Consider the following 16,567-nt stretch of genomic DNA (forward strand, 5'->3'; position numbering starts at 1 on the left):
CTCATGGACACAGAAGACTCCGTTAGCTCATGGACACAGAAGACTCCGTTAGCTCATGGACACAGAAGGCTCCGTTAGCTCATGGACAGATGCTGGGGATTTGTGTTTACGGCTGTGACGATCTGTGAGGCATTAGAAGCACTGTTTTCTGTGATTCCAGATCTTATACACTGCAGAGAAATAGCTGCAAACTAGAAATTACCTGTTTCAGCACCCGCTCTGTCAACCATGACATCTCCCTTTCTTTGTGCCTTTGAAGAGCCTACCAATCTTACCCAACAGCCATTAAAAAGCACAGGGCACAGGTGTCTACAAGCACTGAAGCAACCATGTAAGGACAAACTGTTCTGAACAGCTTTGTTTTGCATCATCAATCCATCTCACATGAGGATTTCCATAGGCAAACAGACTTCCTAAATGGAAAGTTCTGTATTTGCATGTAAGCCTTTGTAACCTAATCATTTGCAGGCCAGAGGCCATGGCCACAACAAAAACCTCTGTCCAAACAATTACAAAGACCATCCTGAGTCTGAGGGTTGAAGAAATCAAGGCTGGCACATAGGTGGGCATTCTTTATTGCAACTTTCCTCCCACATGACTCAGTATGAATTTTACATTAGGGACTCCCAACACAGACCACTATTTTTAGCACACAAGAACCCTGACATGTACAATGGATATAGCCAATTTTTCCAAGCCATCTGTCCACACCACAAAGATCTCTACAAAAGCCAGACCAGCTCCCTCAGATGCCAAGAGTATGACATGGAGATCTGACACACAGAAAACCTAATAAAAGAGTGCCAATGGGTGGAACGTTGATCAAACACTGATAGCACGCCTAGAGTTTTATGATATCATTTAGAATCAAGCATACACCTTTCTACAGTAATTACTGCATCATCATAATAAGGAAATATCACCTGTGGAGAAGAACCAGCAGAGCAGGAGGCAAGAGGACAACCTAGGAAAGAATGAACCAGTCTTGCTCACCTGTCTGAGTCCCTTAGGCATCTTCTTTCTCTTCCCGAGGTGTTGGCAGAGGTTGCGGTCATTTTCTCTATCTGAGCTGTAGTGGTGTGAGTGGCTGAGCCGGCTCTTCTTTGAGTGAAAAGACAAGCCATTGGTAAGAGCTTCTCGTTTTTTCTTGGTCAGGGGAGTCTGTCGTTTCTCCACACGTTCCTGAGGCTTAACTGCTACATCTTTCTGCATAAAAGAAGAAAAGGAAAGGGAGGGGGTGGTTACATGAGTATCTAAGGTCACAGCCAAAATACAGACTAAATAAGGTCATCAGCAAGGAGGGATGCATACAGAAATTGTGGTCCAGTTTCCTGAATCCCTAATGACACCACAAATAAGCGAATTATGTTCCTTTGTATTTGTGTGTTGGGTGGTGAAGGTATGGTTGAACATCTGCACATGTCCATGTACATGTAGAGGCCAAAGGTAAGTCTCTGGTGACTTCCTCAATTGCTCTCTGTTTTGAGACAGAGTCTGTTATTGGCTCAGGGTTTGCTAATTCAGATAGGCTGGCTGGCCAATAAGCCATAGGAATCCTCCTCCGCTGGCCATCTGAGTGCTGGAATTACAGTGTGAGCACTGCCATCCAGGGATTGGCACTGACTGTCTCCGCAAGAGAATAAAGAAAAGACAGCAGATGGACACAAGAGACACACAGACAAAAAAAGATAGAGGCTGGGATGAAGTAGACTGGGATCAGGACCAGAGAAGTTCCAAGGACCCAGAAGCTCAGTGTGTTTATTAAAGAGTTGCAGAGAAGCAGTGTTATTGCATACAGCTGAACAAGGAGCTGGGGTTTTGCATTCAGATAAACCAGGAGGCAGAGTTTATTGTGAAAACTGGTGGGGGAACACAGGTTTAGCTAGTCTCAGTACAAGCAGTCTCTGTACTAGAGAAGTGTTTAGGATGTAAATATCTACAGCAGGGAGACTATACTGGAGATCTTCTGCACACACTGTCAACACCTGCACTTTGTTCCCCGGGAAAGCACTGCCATCCCTCTAAGCCTGAGGCTACGGGCTCCTTGACATGGATGTACATATGTCAACACTACACATTTACAAAGGACCTCAGTAGTTCAGGGCTTCCTCTGCCCCCTACACAGTGACTTCCCAGAGGCAGTCCAATGCACTTTGTCTCCAAATTGGTACATTAATTACAGCACATTTCCAAAATAAGCACTAAGTATGTGCTCAATTCAGGGAAAAAAAAAATCACACAATAGCAAACACAGCTGAGCCTCATGAATAGAGCCAAAAAGAAGACAACTGTTGGGGCTGAGGAAATGACCACGCAGATGAGGGGCTGCAAAGCAACCATGAAGACCCAACCATGAGGATACATGACCCAGAGCCCACTTAAACAGAAGAAGAGTGGAGCCCTGTCTCTGTCTATTACCCAAGCTTAAGGGCACAAGAACAGGGGAATCTCCAGAGCTTGTTAGCTGGGCATACATGTACACACAAACACACACACACACACACACACACACACACACACACACACACTCCCTCTCCCCCCCACCATATAATTAAAATGGTTAATCCATTATATATGTTAAAACTCAAGCCCCTAAGAGTCCTTAATTTTTATCTTTTCTGAAAATGAACAATAGTATCACCAAGGTGGGCAACGAACTAGGATGGGAACCTGAATCTTTATAAATTGCAGGGCAAAATCTCAGGCGAGATGACATGAAGGTCGTAGATACATTAAGGTTCCAGAGTAGGAAACTTAGTAAACCTGTAACACTGAGGCCTCACAGAACAACCAATAACTTCACAGAGGCAGTCCAATACACTTTGTCTCCAAATTGGTACATTAATTACTACACATTTCCAAAATGAGCACTAAGTATGTGCTCAATTCAGGAAAAAATCACACAACACCAAACACAGCTGAGCTCAACATGTGTCACTGAACCTTAAGAAATGCTATACAGTGATCACTCACACAAAAATGATTTGTCACTTGGTTGTTTATAAATAAATGGAGCTATGTCTCACAAAGACACTGCTCCTTGACGCTACACCTCATACACACATTCTCAGGCATTTAAAAATGGCACATTTAGAAATAAAGGAAACTCACGCCCTGCCCAGGAACTATGGGCAGTTAACTACAGCTGGGAGAAGGAGAGGCATTTTCTTAAGTAGGGTAGCTACTGCTAAACTGCTTATGCCTCTATAAGAGATGCCCATCAAACTCAGCGGAACACAAAACCTACAGAAATGGCTTAGACATACATTCTACTAAACCTAAGAGAGATGGCTTAGACTGAAGGTCTACAAGAGGACCAGAGTTTGTTTCCCAGAACCCACAATGAGTGGCTCACAACTGCCTGTAACTCTAGCTCCAGAGAACACAAGTCTACAGATACAGGCACTCACAGGCAAATACGCACACAGAGACATAACATGTACATACATAATTAAAGGTAAATAAATCTTAACAAAGATTAAAGTAGGAAGATTTGTTGAGAAGAAAGGGTTCTACATTCCCCTCTCTGCAGGAGAATGAAAAAAGGTTTTTTGTGTTTGTTTTGTTTTGTTTTGTTTTTGAGGTGGGGGAGGGGTAAAAGTGACCAAAAAGTATTATATACATGCAATAAGTGGCACAGAATTAAAAATATGAAAATGAATAAAAATGAAAATAAAGTCTTCCTTTAGATATTTCTCCTATTCAAAACACTGCTCCTCGGGCAGTGGTGGCGCACGACTTTAATCCCAGCACTTGGGAGCCAGAGGCAGGCTGGTTTACAGAGTGAGTTCCAGGACAGCCAGGACTACACAGAGAAACCCTGTCTCGAAAAAAAAAAACCAAAACCAAAACAAAACAAAACACTACTCCTTTTTTACTCAATAGTCTCAGACAATTATCTATTTTTGTGCTTCTCAATAACCTGTTATCCCCAGCTGTCTGTAGAATACTGCAAAACATCACCCTCCTTAGGCCAAGCATATTAGTTTGACATGGTGGGACTTGTACTGATCTGAATAGGTTGCCCTTAAATTTACAAGCTGAAACCCTACCAAACATGGTGATACATAGATAATTTGGGAGGTGGTCTCAGAAGAACAGAGTAGCCATGAATAAAAAGAACCTAAGAGCCTGTGTGCACTTCCCAACATGTGAAGACACAGCCAGAAGGCATAATCTGTGAGGAATTAAATTGTACCAGACGAGAAACCCACTGACTTTTATTTTTTCATCTTCTGGAAAAAATTAGAAATATATTTCTTTACTGCAAGCTGCTAAATTCATGATCATCTAGCCCTGTGTTTTTTTTTACTCACTCATGTAGTCAGACTAACCTCAAAGTACTGTGTGTTCGAGCTTCGGCATGAACTCTGACCCCTCAGCCCCTCTGCTCTTCTACCTCTCTGCTCCTCTACCCCTCTGCCTCTGCCCAGCAATACCGCACACTATGTCTGAGCACCGATTTGTGCTATTTTCTACAGCAGGTAGGATGGACTAAAACAGGCCTTCACTCTGTCTACCCTTAGCACCATAACAGAACTGGACTGCAAAGTGCTAAGGATGAATGCACTTGTGCATGAATGTGTCAGGGGATGAAGGTGTGCCCCCATCCTCCTGAGTGTCAGGATTAAAGGAATACATACTAATCAAGGAACACAGATGCATACCAGCATGCTTAATTGAAGATTAAAAAGGAAAGATGTTAAAGCGGCACCAAATGTTCTAGACCGTGCTGGAGGGCTGGAGCTGAGAGTTGCCCTAAATACGACCTAGATGTGAAGTGGAGAGTGCAGCTTGTTCCAAGGACCTTAAGGAAGGTGCTAACCATAATCCCTTGAAAGAAGAAAGAGCTCAACACTCACCGCTGGCTCCAGTAACCCCAGTGCTAAAGAACAGGCCAGGAAGGTAGTCAATATTCGCTTTATAAATATTTAAATCTGAGTAGTTAAAACATCCATACCTATCTAGCACAACACTGGGTTGCAAGTGTGGCTCAGCTGGTAGAGCACTTGCCTATCATACATGGGGACATGGGCTCCATCCTCAGTACAACACAAAACTAGGAGTGACAGTACATGTCTACACTCCTAGCACTTGGGGCATGGAGGCAGGAAGATCAGAAGTTCCAGGTCATGCTCAGCTATATAATGAGTTGTAACCATGGCTCCAAGAGGTCCTATCTTAGATAAACAAATAAGAATAAATTTGCCTCACACATTTGGTCTCTTCAGAAATCAGGCCTCCATTCATACTGAAGGTGCCTCCAGAAGTATACTAAAAATTATCTCCAATTCCATACAAATGTGAATTAATATTCATGAGAGTATGTTACATTTTTTTCTAAATCCATTTTATTTTCCTGTAACATATTAATCAAGGCATTCTCATTGCTGTGCAAAACAGCTACATGGAACAAACAGACCCCATGCCAGGACATTAGCTTGCCAGAGACCTGATAAAATCTTAGAAACAGCAGTACAATCATCTTTGCCCCAATTAATACTGATCTTTTTCACTCTGAGGGAGGGGGGAAGGGAAGGAAGATCTGTCTCTGAGAAGAGGCTTAAAAGAAAACTGACATCTTTAAAAAAAAAATGTTTTTCATAATGTAAGAAGCTTCTGCTTTCAGGCACTAGAGATATGTTACATAGATAGTACATATATATAGTACATAGATAGTACATATATATAGTACTTATAATATATATACAAAATGAAGGGCTTCTGCTTTCAGACAGTATAGATGTTACCATATGTTATATTGTATATAATATATATATATATACACATAAAAGGCTTTTGCTTTCAGACACTAGAAATACATTACTATTTGTATAGTATAAATATATAAAATATATAAACATAAAAGGCTTCTGCTTTCAGACATTAGAGATATGTTAGTATATATAGTATAAGAGGCTTTTGTGGAGAGAGAGAGAGGAGAGAGAGAGAGAGAGAGAGAGAGAGAGAGAGAGAGAGAGAGAAATAAGGAAGCCAAACACAAGAAGATAGGGAGATGGATCACTGGAGAAGAGCACTTTCTATACATTTGAACACATGAAGACCTGCATTCAAATCACCTACACCCATCTAGAAAGCTAGGTTTGGGACCATATCCACCTCTAAGCCAGTGCTTGGGGGTATGCTAGCTCCAAACATGGTGAGAGACCCTGCAAAAAAGGTAAGGAGTGAAAGAGCTATTCTCTATCGCTAACATGACTGCGGGTGGGACTAACTAAAACTAAAGCGTTTGGGTAGACCTGTGAGGAATCTTTCTTGATTGACTCACTGGAAGTAGGGAGACCCAGCCTAAATCCGCATCCTTGAATATGGGCCACATCTTCTGGTGGTAGCCCATAAAGAGAGCATGGAACACGGAAGCACCTGCTCCCTGCCTGCCTGCCCTCACTCTGGCTGTCAAGTCCATTGCTTCCCTAGCACGAGAGCCCACTGCTTCAGGATTTCAACATATACTGAGAACGAGCTGAGACACCAAGCTTGTGGACTGAACAACTACTGGATTCCATTAGTAGACACTCATAGCTAGACTAGCTGGACGACAGCCAGTAAGCTACTCTAGTAAGTCCCATAGATATATAGGAAGTCAGCCAGCCAGCCAGACAGACAGACAGACTCATTCTGTAAGTTCTGTTCAACTAGAGAATCCTGATTAATAAAGCATGACGCCCACCCAGTGTCCCTCTCTGCTTATTCACAGAAAAGGGCTGATGACAAACCACAAAAAGGCTGATTATAAATCAATCAATGAGATATAATATAAACCTATCCATATTCATACAATTCATGACTTCACTCATGTGCATACATCAACCCACCATCGAGACATCAGTAGTAATTAATTTAAGAATTCCCTTAAAGAAACATAGTTACTCTCAACGCTACTGCTACAAGAAGGAAAGCCATCTAGATTATAAAAGAACATTCTGGGATCAATGAGCAGCAATTTTCAAAGGCCTGTTAATTTGTTAGTTGACTAGGCCAGCGGTTGCTGAGGGAGACAGTCCATCAGAATAACCTGCAGTGCTTTATAAAACGACTACACTTCTCATTCTGCAAGGGAAGCATTTAGCAAATGAATGAAAGGTGGCAGCACATGCCACTTGAAAACATGCCACTTGGCAGAAGGATTATTGTAAACTAAAGGTACTTGAAAATCAGCAGATTCAAGAGGGACACTCTGCCCTCGCTTAACCAATAGAAAAGAAATATTGTACCCACAGGCAGAGGGGGAAGGAAGGTATGCTGAATGCAAGATGTCTGGCTGGCCTGGGAGAGAGGAAATGCAGAGATGGGGAGACAGAGCTCAAAAAATGTGCACAAATATATCTGGTGAACTCTAACCTTCTTTCATATCCCCAGAGGTTTTGGGTATCTCCCTAAAACTGCCATCCGTATTCAGCCACTGTGTAAGCATATGGGTTGTGTCACTTTTAAAGTGTTATTGTTGTTGTTTTGAGAATGTCTCAAGTATCCCAGGCTGAGTCATAGAGGATGACCCTGACCCATGGTCCCCTGCTTCTATTTCTTAAATGCTGGGATTACAAGCAAGTGTCCCACACTTGGCTTCTCCTTCCAGGGATTTTGTTTTCCCTGAATGACTTCTGCTTGTGTGTTAAATACACTTCATTCTCCTGGTAATCTATTTTAGGACTATTCAATTCTCAGGTTCAGACTAAGACCCTAAGAGGCCAGAGATAAGTGTGCCCCACCTACCCAAACCCTGGGAGGCTGCAAGTGAGAAGTCTGATAAATCTCACTGAAGGGCACTCATTCATTTCCAAACACCCACACAGCAACAGAAGCCTGGCGGTGAAGTAGAAAGATTTAGACACATCTGCTGGCAATAGAGGGGGTAAGTGCGCAAGCCATGCACGGAGGAATCAGTTCTGTGAATGTTTGAAATTATGTGATTTTTAGGTCACTGGAGATGGAGGGCGGGATGACAGGAGCATATCCCTTCAGAGGCTCAGACACTGATGAAGCAAAGCAATTTCCTTCTGTAGCAGCCCTCTTCAGAACAGGTGATCTTATTCTTGACTTCCCCTTCTCTCAAATTACAATCTTCTGCCCAAGGCTTACTCTGCTACTTCTGAATTTCAAAATGAGAAGGTTCAGTGTTGTGCAAACTCAGGGAGGCTAACAGATTGCACATGAAACACAATGCAGGCTGAGGGGCCCCATTTGCTGATTACAGATGAAGAAGAGATGATGGGAAATAGGGGCACAATTTGCCTGCTTTGCAGAAAATGGGTTTTGGAAAGAGTCTCTGTCTGATGTTTCCAATCATATTAATCTGAGGACAGTCCGTCATGGGTAGAAAGGCGGTGAGGTGTGCCTGTGTGTACACATGTTCTTCTCTGAGGTACTTGATCTCAAGGACTATTCCAGCTTCCTGTCTGAAGCTATGACATATACCATGACTGAAAGAAACTTGGGAGGAGGGTTTATTTGGCTTGCATTTCCCAATTATAATCCACCATTGAGGGACGTCAGGGCAGGGACTCAAAGTAAGAACCTTGGAGGAATGATGCTTGCTGGATAGTTCACAGGTTCATGATTAGCCAGTTTCCTTCAACAGCCTAAAGAACTAGCCACACTTGGCTGGGACTTCCTACATCAATTAAAAATCAAGACTTGTCACATTATGCACAAGAGCAATCTGATCTAGAAAATGCCTCAATGAAAGTTTCTTCTCTCAGATGACCCTAGACTGAATTAAGGTGACAATTACAACTAAGTAAAACAGTGATCAAAGAAATTGGGGGCAATTAAGAAATGTTATTCTAGTCATCAAATGGCATGAATGTGTGTCTTCCATTATTTTACTCGCTTTACTATGGGGTATCAAAGCCTCTGTTCAAATGAGCTGCAAAGGTCTAATGTGCTAAGTGAAAAAGGTTTTTTATTGAATTCCAATGTTTCCATAATTCTGTGTGACTGAATTTATATTAGTCTCCAATTTGGATTTTGTTTGTTTGTTTGTTTCTCGAGACAGGGTTTCTCTGTGTAGCCCTGGCTGTCCTGGAACTCACTCTGTAGACCAGGCTGGCCTCGAACTCAGAAATCCGCCTGCCTCTGCCTCCCAAGTGCTGGGATCAAAGGTGTGCACCACCACTGCCTGGATTCCAACTTGGATTTTTAAAAATTAAATTTTACAAACAGACTCTCAGAGCCCCCAATTTAAACTGAATGGAGAAATGTAGAAAAATATTTCAATATACAGTACATCACTTAAAAACTTATATCAGCCAGGTACAGTATACACACATGTGTGTATTCTCAGAAGCAGGACTTCAGTGCCTAAATAAGTTCCTCTGCAGATATATTTTACCTTTAAATATTCATATCTTACAAAAAAATCAAGGTTTGAAGAAAGGAACCTGTTAATAAAATGCTGACGGGGTAAGCATGAGAGCTGGAGTTCAGATCCCGAGCACCAACAGAAATGCCAAGCAGAGATCCCGCTTGACCTGTAATCCCAACACTGAGGTGACAGAGATGGGATCTGTGGATGTGAGGTGACTACCAAGCTAGATGAATCCACAGATCTAGACCCAAGTGAGAGTACCCTGCTTCAATATGTAACATTCGTGTAATCAAAGAAGACACTGATTTCTGGCCTACACATGCACATTCATACACGTGTATGCATAGGTATGTGCATGCATGTTCACATTCACTGCACACACAGACACACTCACACACAAACACACTGTCTTTACTCCAAACTCACTATGTTTAATATGTGTCATATACTCTGTAGTCTGTTCAAAATCTCAAACAGGATTGCCACAGCAAAGCTGCTCCATCACAGCAGGAGAGAAATCTACGAATACTTACTGATGGTTACCTACGGACTAGGCAGGATGTTTTGCACTGGCACCTTTCACACTGAATAAAAAGTGAATTCCCTAGCTGGACATAAGGCTAAAGACACAGATCAATAAAGCAGAAAGAAGATCCAAAAGGACATAGCATGTACATCAGCAGCTGGTTTTAAGTAAGAACACAAATGTTATTCTGTAGAGAAGTCTTCTTTTTATTTTTCTTTTTATGTATGTATATATGTGTGAGTATGTGCTACATTTGTACAGTGCCTTGCAAGGGCAGAAGAAGATGCTGGATCCTCTAGACTTAGCATGGCAGGCAGCTGTAAGCCATACAACATGGATGCTAGAACCAAACAGGTACTGGAAGAGCAGCAAATGCTCTCAACTGCTGAGCCATCTCTGCAGTCTCAAAAACAGTCCTTTTATCACATGGCAATGGAATACATTAACTACTCAACCCATAACTTGAGCTGATTAAAAAAATTGCCTATAAATACATTATAAAACTCAAAATTAAGACTTTTCAAGGTAAATAGAATACAAAGATTCATAGAACTTCAGGCTAGACAGAGATTTCTCTGGTGAGGTACCAAAAATCACTATTCATAAAAAGATAAATTGACAAGTCAAAGGGTGGTTCCCAACCACTTCCAACTCCAGATCCAAGAGATCCCGAGTCCTCTTCTGGCCACCACAGGCCCCTGCCCTCTTGAACACATATCACTATCCCCCACATACAAACACACTATCAATGTGTGCACTGTTAAAACATGAAGATATGCCATTATAGGCAAGTATTTGCAAAATAATTCTCTGAATTAATTAATAATTAAGTTTGTACACAGGATACATTGGCAATTCACAAAATAAAAACAAATCAACTAAACTTTTTTTAAATTTGGTAAAAGATTTGAATAGTTAATTTTAGATTTCTAAAGAGCAAATAGACAGCAAAACAGACACCGAACTCCAGCATCGTTAGGAGAATGCAAAATACAATCACAACCAAATAGACATGTAGTAGATTGCTGAAAAGAGAAACAATAGAAAGAGTGGTCATGGACAGTCAATAAGAGTCATAGGTTCAAAGTGTGGTACCATCTTGGGGTAGTCAAGGGAGAATGACAGAGAAGCTAAAGTGGGAAAGGCAGAAAAGGAGGGAGAGAGGAAGAGGGAGAGGCAGAAGGGGAAGGAAAGAGAGAGAGAAAGAGGGAGAGGGAGAGAGAGGGAGAGAGGAGGAAGTGGGGGAAAGTATGGGGGAAGCAACGATGAAGGGGAGAAAAAAGAAACAAAAACTGACACCAAGTAGCTCCCCTAAGCTTAGTTATAGGATGAGAACACAACTCCCAGCTTAAGTGAGATTTTTTTTTTTTTGCACTGTGAAATGAAAACACCAGCAGTCTCTCATTCCTATAGATAATTGAGAGTTGGCTGCCTTTAGCCCTTAACACACTCAAAGTGGTTGAGTCCCTGGCAACCAGATGCTATTGCTTAAAACAGTTTAGGCTCTCAGCCCTGAAGGATTCCTAAAATTGGATTACAGTCCCTCCAGATAATCTGAGAAATACAGCATGACGAAAAGGAAACCTTAAAAAAAATTAACTCCTCTATAACAAGCAGCACTCTGCAAACTGAGAGCAGCATGACCAAGGGCAGAAAATCTCATCAGTGAGGGCTTAAGGGTAAGAATATATACAAAGGGCCAAAGGAGCCACACACAAAAGAGATGAGGGCAAGCCAGAGGAACAAGGGAACAGCACACAGTTCTCAAACACCTCAGAGGGCAAAGCCAGGCTTCCCACTTCAAGGGATCAAGCAGAATCCTGAGATTCCCATTGGGTTTTTGCACACTCCAAGCTAATCCAGTAAGGAAAAACACTACTGAAAGGCTTGCAACCTTAATGACACTCCACAATTATCCTCCGTTGTTTGATTCTAGTGTATTATTTTATTTTGAAGAAAGAGTCTGTCTCATGTTTTGTAGTTGAAGATGACTTTAAACTAATCCTCCTGTCTCAAAGTGATCCTCCTACCTCCACCTTCCAAATGCTAGGATGCTAGGATGGTAGGCATGTTTATAAGGTTTATAAGGTACTGGGAACTTAGGGTTCCATGCCTACTGGGCAAATGCTTTACCAAGTAAGCTATATCCCCCAACCCATGTGTTCTGTTATAAAGAATCTGAAAAGACATATTTGTTTTTCAAAGACATCTGGATGCCAACCAGATATGTGAGAAGGTACCTGGTACCACTAGGCATCAGGAATATGCAAATGGCAGTAAGATTTCATCCTATACCTGCTAGGATGGGTACTATTAAAAAGACAAAAGCCTGTCAAGGAGAATGGGAATATAAATAAAGTTGTCAATACTGAACTACAAATTGTCTAGACACAGCAAAGAATTCTCACAGCTAAGATTTTTCAAGTGACTCTGTAAGGTTGATATAGAATTATTCTTGGTGCTGTGACCAAGAGAAAATAACAACAAAGACACTGTAGGAAGAAATGGTTCACTTTGATTCCTGGTTTGAGGGCACAATCCATGATGGCAGCAGGAGTGGGAAGCAGTCTGTCACACTGCATCCACTAACAGAAAAACAAAGATGGACACTGGTGCTCCTCCTTTGATACATGGTGTCACTCACATTAAGACTGGGTTTTCCTGTCACTCACATTAAGGCTGGGTCTTCCTATCTCAATTAACCCAATCTAGAAACTCCCTCACAGAAATGCTTAGTGGTTTCTCCTAGTGTCCAAATCCAGTCAAGGGACAATGAGTACTAACTGCCACATTTGTCAGTAATTTCTGTAACTTCCAGTGTTCCACTATAGTTCTATAGCCACTAGAGATAAAAGGGTGGAGGGGCGCCAATGGTTCCTACTCCCATCAACCATTATTGCATCATTTCTCAAATACATTTTAATTAGTTTCTCTAGAGAAAGAGCAATGTATTTCATATCTACAAATCAAGGGTCCTTCATCAGAGGATCTCTCATGCTCTTAAAATTCCCAAATGTTATTACCTTGAAAAATTATCACACAGAAAATGCTCAACAAACATAGCCTGGAGCTTGTGAGCTCAGAATTTCTTCCTGGTAGTGTTTCCCAGTCATCTTAGCAACTGAAATGTCTCTTATCTAGGTGCACACTTCACACATCTATATCTTAATTGTGCTATAATTTGAGTTATAGATAAGGATTTACTGAGTCAAGCCACCTCTAAATATAAAGCAAAGACTAGTAAAATGATTTTTCATAACCAGTAACGTTTTTATGCCTCTCATTGAATAGCCTAGTAACTTTATACAGCGGACAATCTCATTGTCATTTTATAACTGAAAGAGCTGAAGCTTGGAAATCAAAATGACTATTCAGAGAAAGAGCATCAGTGATGGGCAACACAGAAGTTCCCACAGTTTACATCCTAACCAAAAAGTGACTGGGAATATTTAGAAGTAATCATGGTTTATATCCTGTGTTCATTCCCAAATTCTGGACTATCAAGAAATTACTTGTACATTTTGGATTATGGAGTTTTGCTTGGAGAAAATTTTGCATCTCGATTAGGATTAGAGCACTGCAAAAATATTCTGCACACCTCTATTTCCCATCCATATGCAATACAGAAAGGCTATGCCTCTTATGTCAAGCCCCTGAATTCTTTCTAACTCAAGTCAGCAATTGAAAAATCTAAACAAAAGTAAATGGCTTTGGATTTGTTCCAAAACTGACATTTTATTCCAGAGGTGAACTCTAACACAGAATTAACCATTTCTGTTCTTAAAAATAAAATAAACAGCTATACAAACTACACACTTAGAATCAAACACTGTCATGATGTTACTTGGAAAATATTAATGGAGAATGTAGCTCTATTAATATGTGCAAATGTAGACCCCTCCACCCAAGTAGCACACATTGCTAATGCCCCACCACTAAATGAGACACAATACGAAGCTTCATAGAAAGTCCTCCAACTCTTGAAGCTTGTTTGCACAGTCCCAACCTGTGACTTGTTTTCTGCCTGCCTCAGGTCCCTCTACTTCAGGGCTTATCCAGACAGGACTTTCTTCCTTTAACACCCCATGGGTAAAAATAAAACTGAATTACAGGTTTGCATCAGAAAAAAAAATCTAACTACTGAAGATGCACCCACTGACTCAAGACCCACAAGTTATCAACTCCTTGAGGAATCTCTGCAATGAACAGAAAGCAGGCTCTGCAATTATGGTAGATGGACTACCCTTTCAGCTTGTACTGAAGGGCTTGGCAGAGGACTGCAGGGCCAACCTGCCTGAGAGTATCAGTGCTAACTCTAAAGCAATTAGTTCACATACGGAGGACCAGATTGTCTCCCTGTTTCCTGACACAAGCTGTCTCCACTAAGGCTTCCTACAGATAGTTTGTGATATTTAGATACCTATTGATTCTATCAGATTTGATCATGGAATCAATTTCTCCCTTCAGAGGCTGTGGGTTAATGGCAAAGTTTATTAAACTGCAGGCACTCATTCAGAAGAGATCAATATAGACATGATTACAGGGTAACCAGAGGATTAAACTCCAGATTTATCACAAAATTAAACTGAATTAAATGTTCTCTGATAGCACTTGAAATGCTGTCAATACTTTTAACTCATAATCTATGCTCTTTCTGTGTTTACTTAACAGGGAACAGGGATGTCTGGTTCGAGAAAATGACTTCTAGGCAAAATCATAAGCCACAAAGAGTTCCTAAAAGCATTGAAAGTTGTTTTTGGAAAACTTGTTGGTAAAAGCTGACCACTGAAAACTTATCAGGGTTTGGAGTAGTCATGCCCAGGCACCATTTCCCATCTCTAAAGTCTATAAATACACCCTCAAAAGGTGACATACATATTCAAAACTAGGCTCATAGATTATATAGAATTCCCTCCTGTTTTCCCAAGAAGTCTCTGCCATGAAACCAGTCCTTAGTCACATGAGGAAAGAGGGCTGGAAGATGTCATCAGGATGCTGGGAAATCAACCTGTTCCCACTCCAAGAGGATGCATCAATACCCTTGCAAACTCAGGCAGCTACATTAATAAAGGTGTAATCCGGATCCCCCATTCTGAAAGTCAACCACTCACTGAATGAACTGCAGCTTCGCATGCATGTGTAATCAGGAGGGAAGTCGATACACATGAAAGCTGTTAAAGCTGACGTCAATACCACAGTGAGTAAGGAGAACAGCTCTGAGGGACCTGTGATGATAAAGGCCAGACCTGCCGTGAGAGGCTGGTTGGATATGCACTTGAGTATATGCAAAGGTTACTCAGAAGACCAGTCTGGGGATTTGAGCCTGTGAATTAAGCTGCATTTTAGATGGACACTTTCTATTTTCATGTCCAGTTTCTACTCTGTAGCTAGGACATTTCATCCTACAGATGACATAAGCCCAGCCCTACCCCTACCATGATGGCCAACGGGCTCTGTTGCCTTCTAATACAAAGTGACAATTGTGTTGTCCCACAGGGGAACAACTAGTCTGGAATCAAGATGCTGAGCTGACAGCTCCCTGCAATCCTCTTATCCCCTCCCCACCCTACTGGTGAATGAGTAGCCACTTCCTTTTCCAGCATCATCAAACCTGACACCCTGGAATATGCTAAGGGATGGCCCCAGATGTGTTTTCCTTTCCCGAACAACAGTGTTACCCTGCCCGAAGGAAAGCACTTGGTCTCCATCCCCAAGCTGGAAGCTGCTTGATATACACAGACCCATAACTTCTAACAGTCACAGAGATGCTAAGCTTCCAAGAACATCCCACATCAACAAGTGATCCCAAGGAAGCTGACAGCCTCCCTGCTGGGTCCCTGTTTCCCATGCCCTCCCTCCATATCTTTACTCAATCTGGCCCTGCCCCAAGCTGGTGCTCTTGTGTAGTTCATCCAGGTATGTGAATTGTCTTTGTCATTTGTAGCTTTGTGGCTTTGATGGCCTCTACTCACTTCTGTTAGATAATATAAATATTAATTGACACAATGTCTGGAAAGAACAAAGTTCTATTACTTCTCCTTTAAAGGCTGCAGGGCCTTGTTTAATCCGTCCTGTTCTGGAACACACAATGCATCCAGCAATGAACTTCAACTTCTGATCCTCCTGCCAGGACCTCCCTGATGGTGCTGGGGATCCTGGCTCGCACTGACACATTTGCTTTATGGGGTGCTGGGAATGGAATCCAGGCCTTTACTTCAAGTCAGGAAAGCATGCTATTAGGGAGCCACATTCTCTCCTCAAAGCCATTCCTACTAATTAACTTTGCCAAGGCCATGTGGGCAGCCTGAGGACCACACTTTGACAAAGGTGAGAAGGGATCAGAAGCCTGGAGGACTGTCTAAGCCTTGGGGTTTATAGCTCATTATTTCCAGACCTCTACTCTTGTTTGTCTGCTTGTTTGCTATTAAAGGTAAGCCAATCATCTGGCTTACTTAACTTTAAATAATGCAAACATATTTCCTTTTAAAATCCATTTCAAATACCCAGACCATATAAATTTCCAGTGTGTCTTCATGTCTCCTTAAATCTTTTGTGATTTATGAGACACTCAAACAAGAAAAAAAAAATCATGAGAAAAATAGGAAGGTGGGTGGGTGGTGGATATGGCGCAGAGGCAAAAGGCATTATCCCATGGAATGGGAGGATGGAAAACTTCTGGGAAACTTGGAATAGAGGAGATTAACAGTTTGTAC

At 41.7% G+C, this 16,567-nt stretch overlaps 1 protein-coding gene across 6 annotated transcripts in view; it reads right to left on the reverse strand.

Moving 5' to 3' along the window:
- Auts2 (activator of transcription and developmental regulator AUTS2) overlaps positions 1-16,567 on the reverse strand; it is a 1,106,086-nt gene that overhangs the window by 817,367 nt on the left and 272,152 nt on the right. For all 6 annotated transcript variants that reach the window (XM_031342055.1, XM_031342053.1, XM_031342058.1 and 3 more), the window contains exon 2: positions 994-1,206. In XM_031342055.1, coding sequence (XP_031197915.1) covers positions 994-1,206 — 213 coding nt within the window. The remainder of the gene's footprint in view (positions 1-993; positions 1,207-16,567) is intronic.

Source organism: Mastomys coucha, unplaced genomic scaffold (genome assembly GCF_008632895.1).
Source record: "Mastomys coucha isolate ucsf_1 unplaced genomic scaffold, UCSF_Mcou_1 pScaffold22, whole genome shotgun sequence".
In the NCBI taxonomy this organism is placed as follows: Eukaryota; Metazoa; Chordata; class Mammalia; order Rodentia; family Muridae; genus Mastomys; species Mastomys coucha.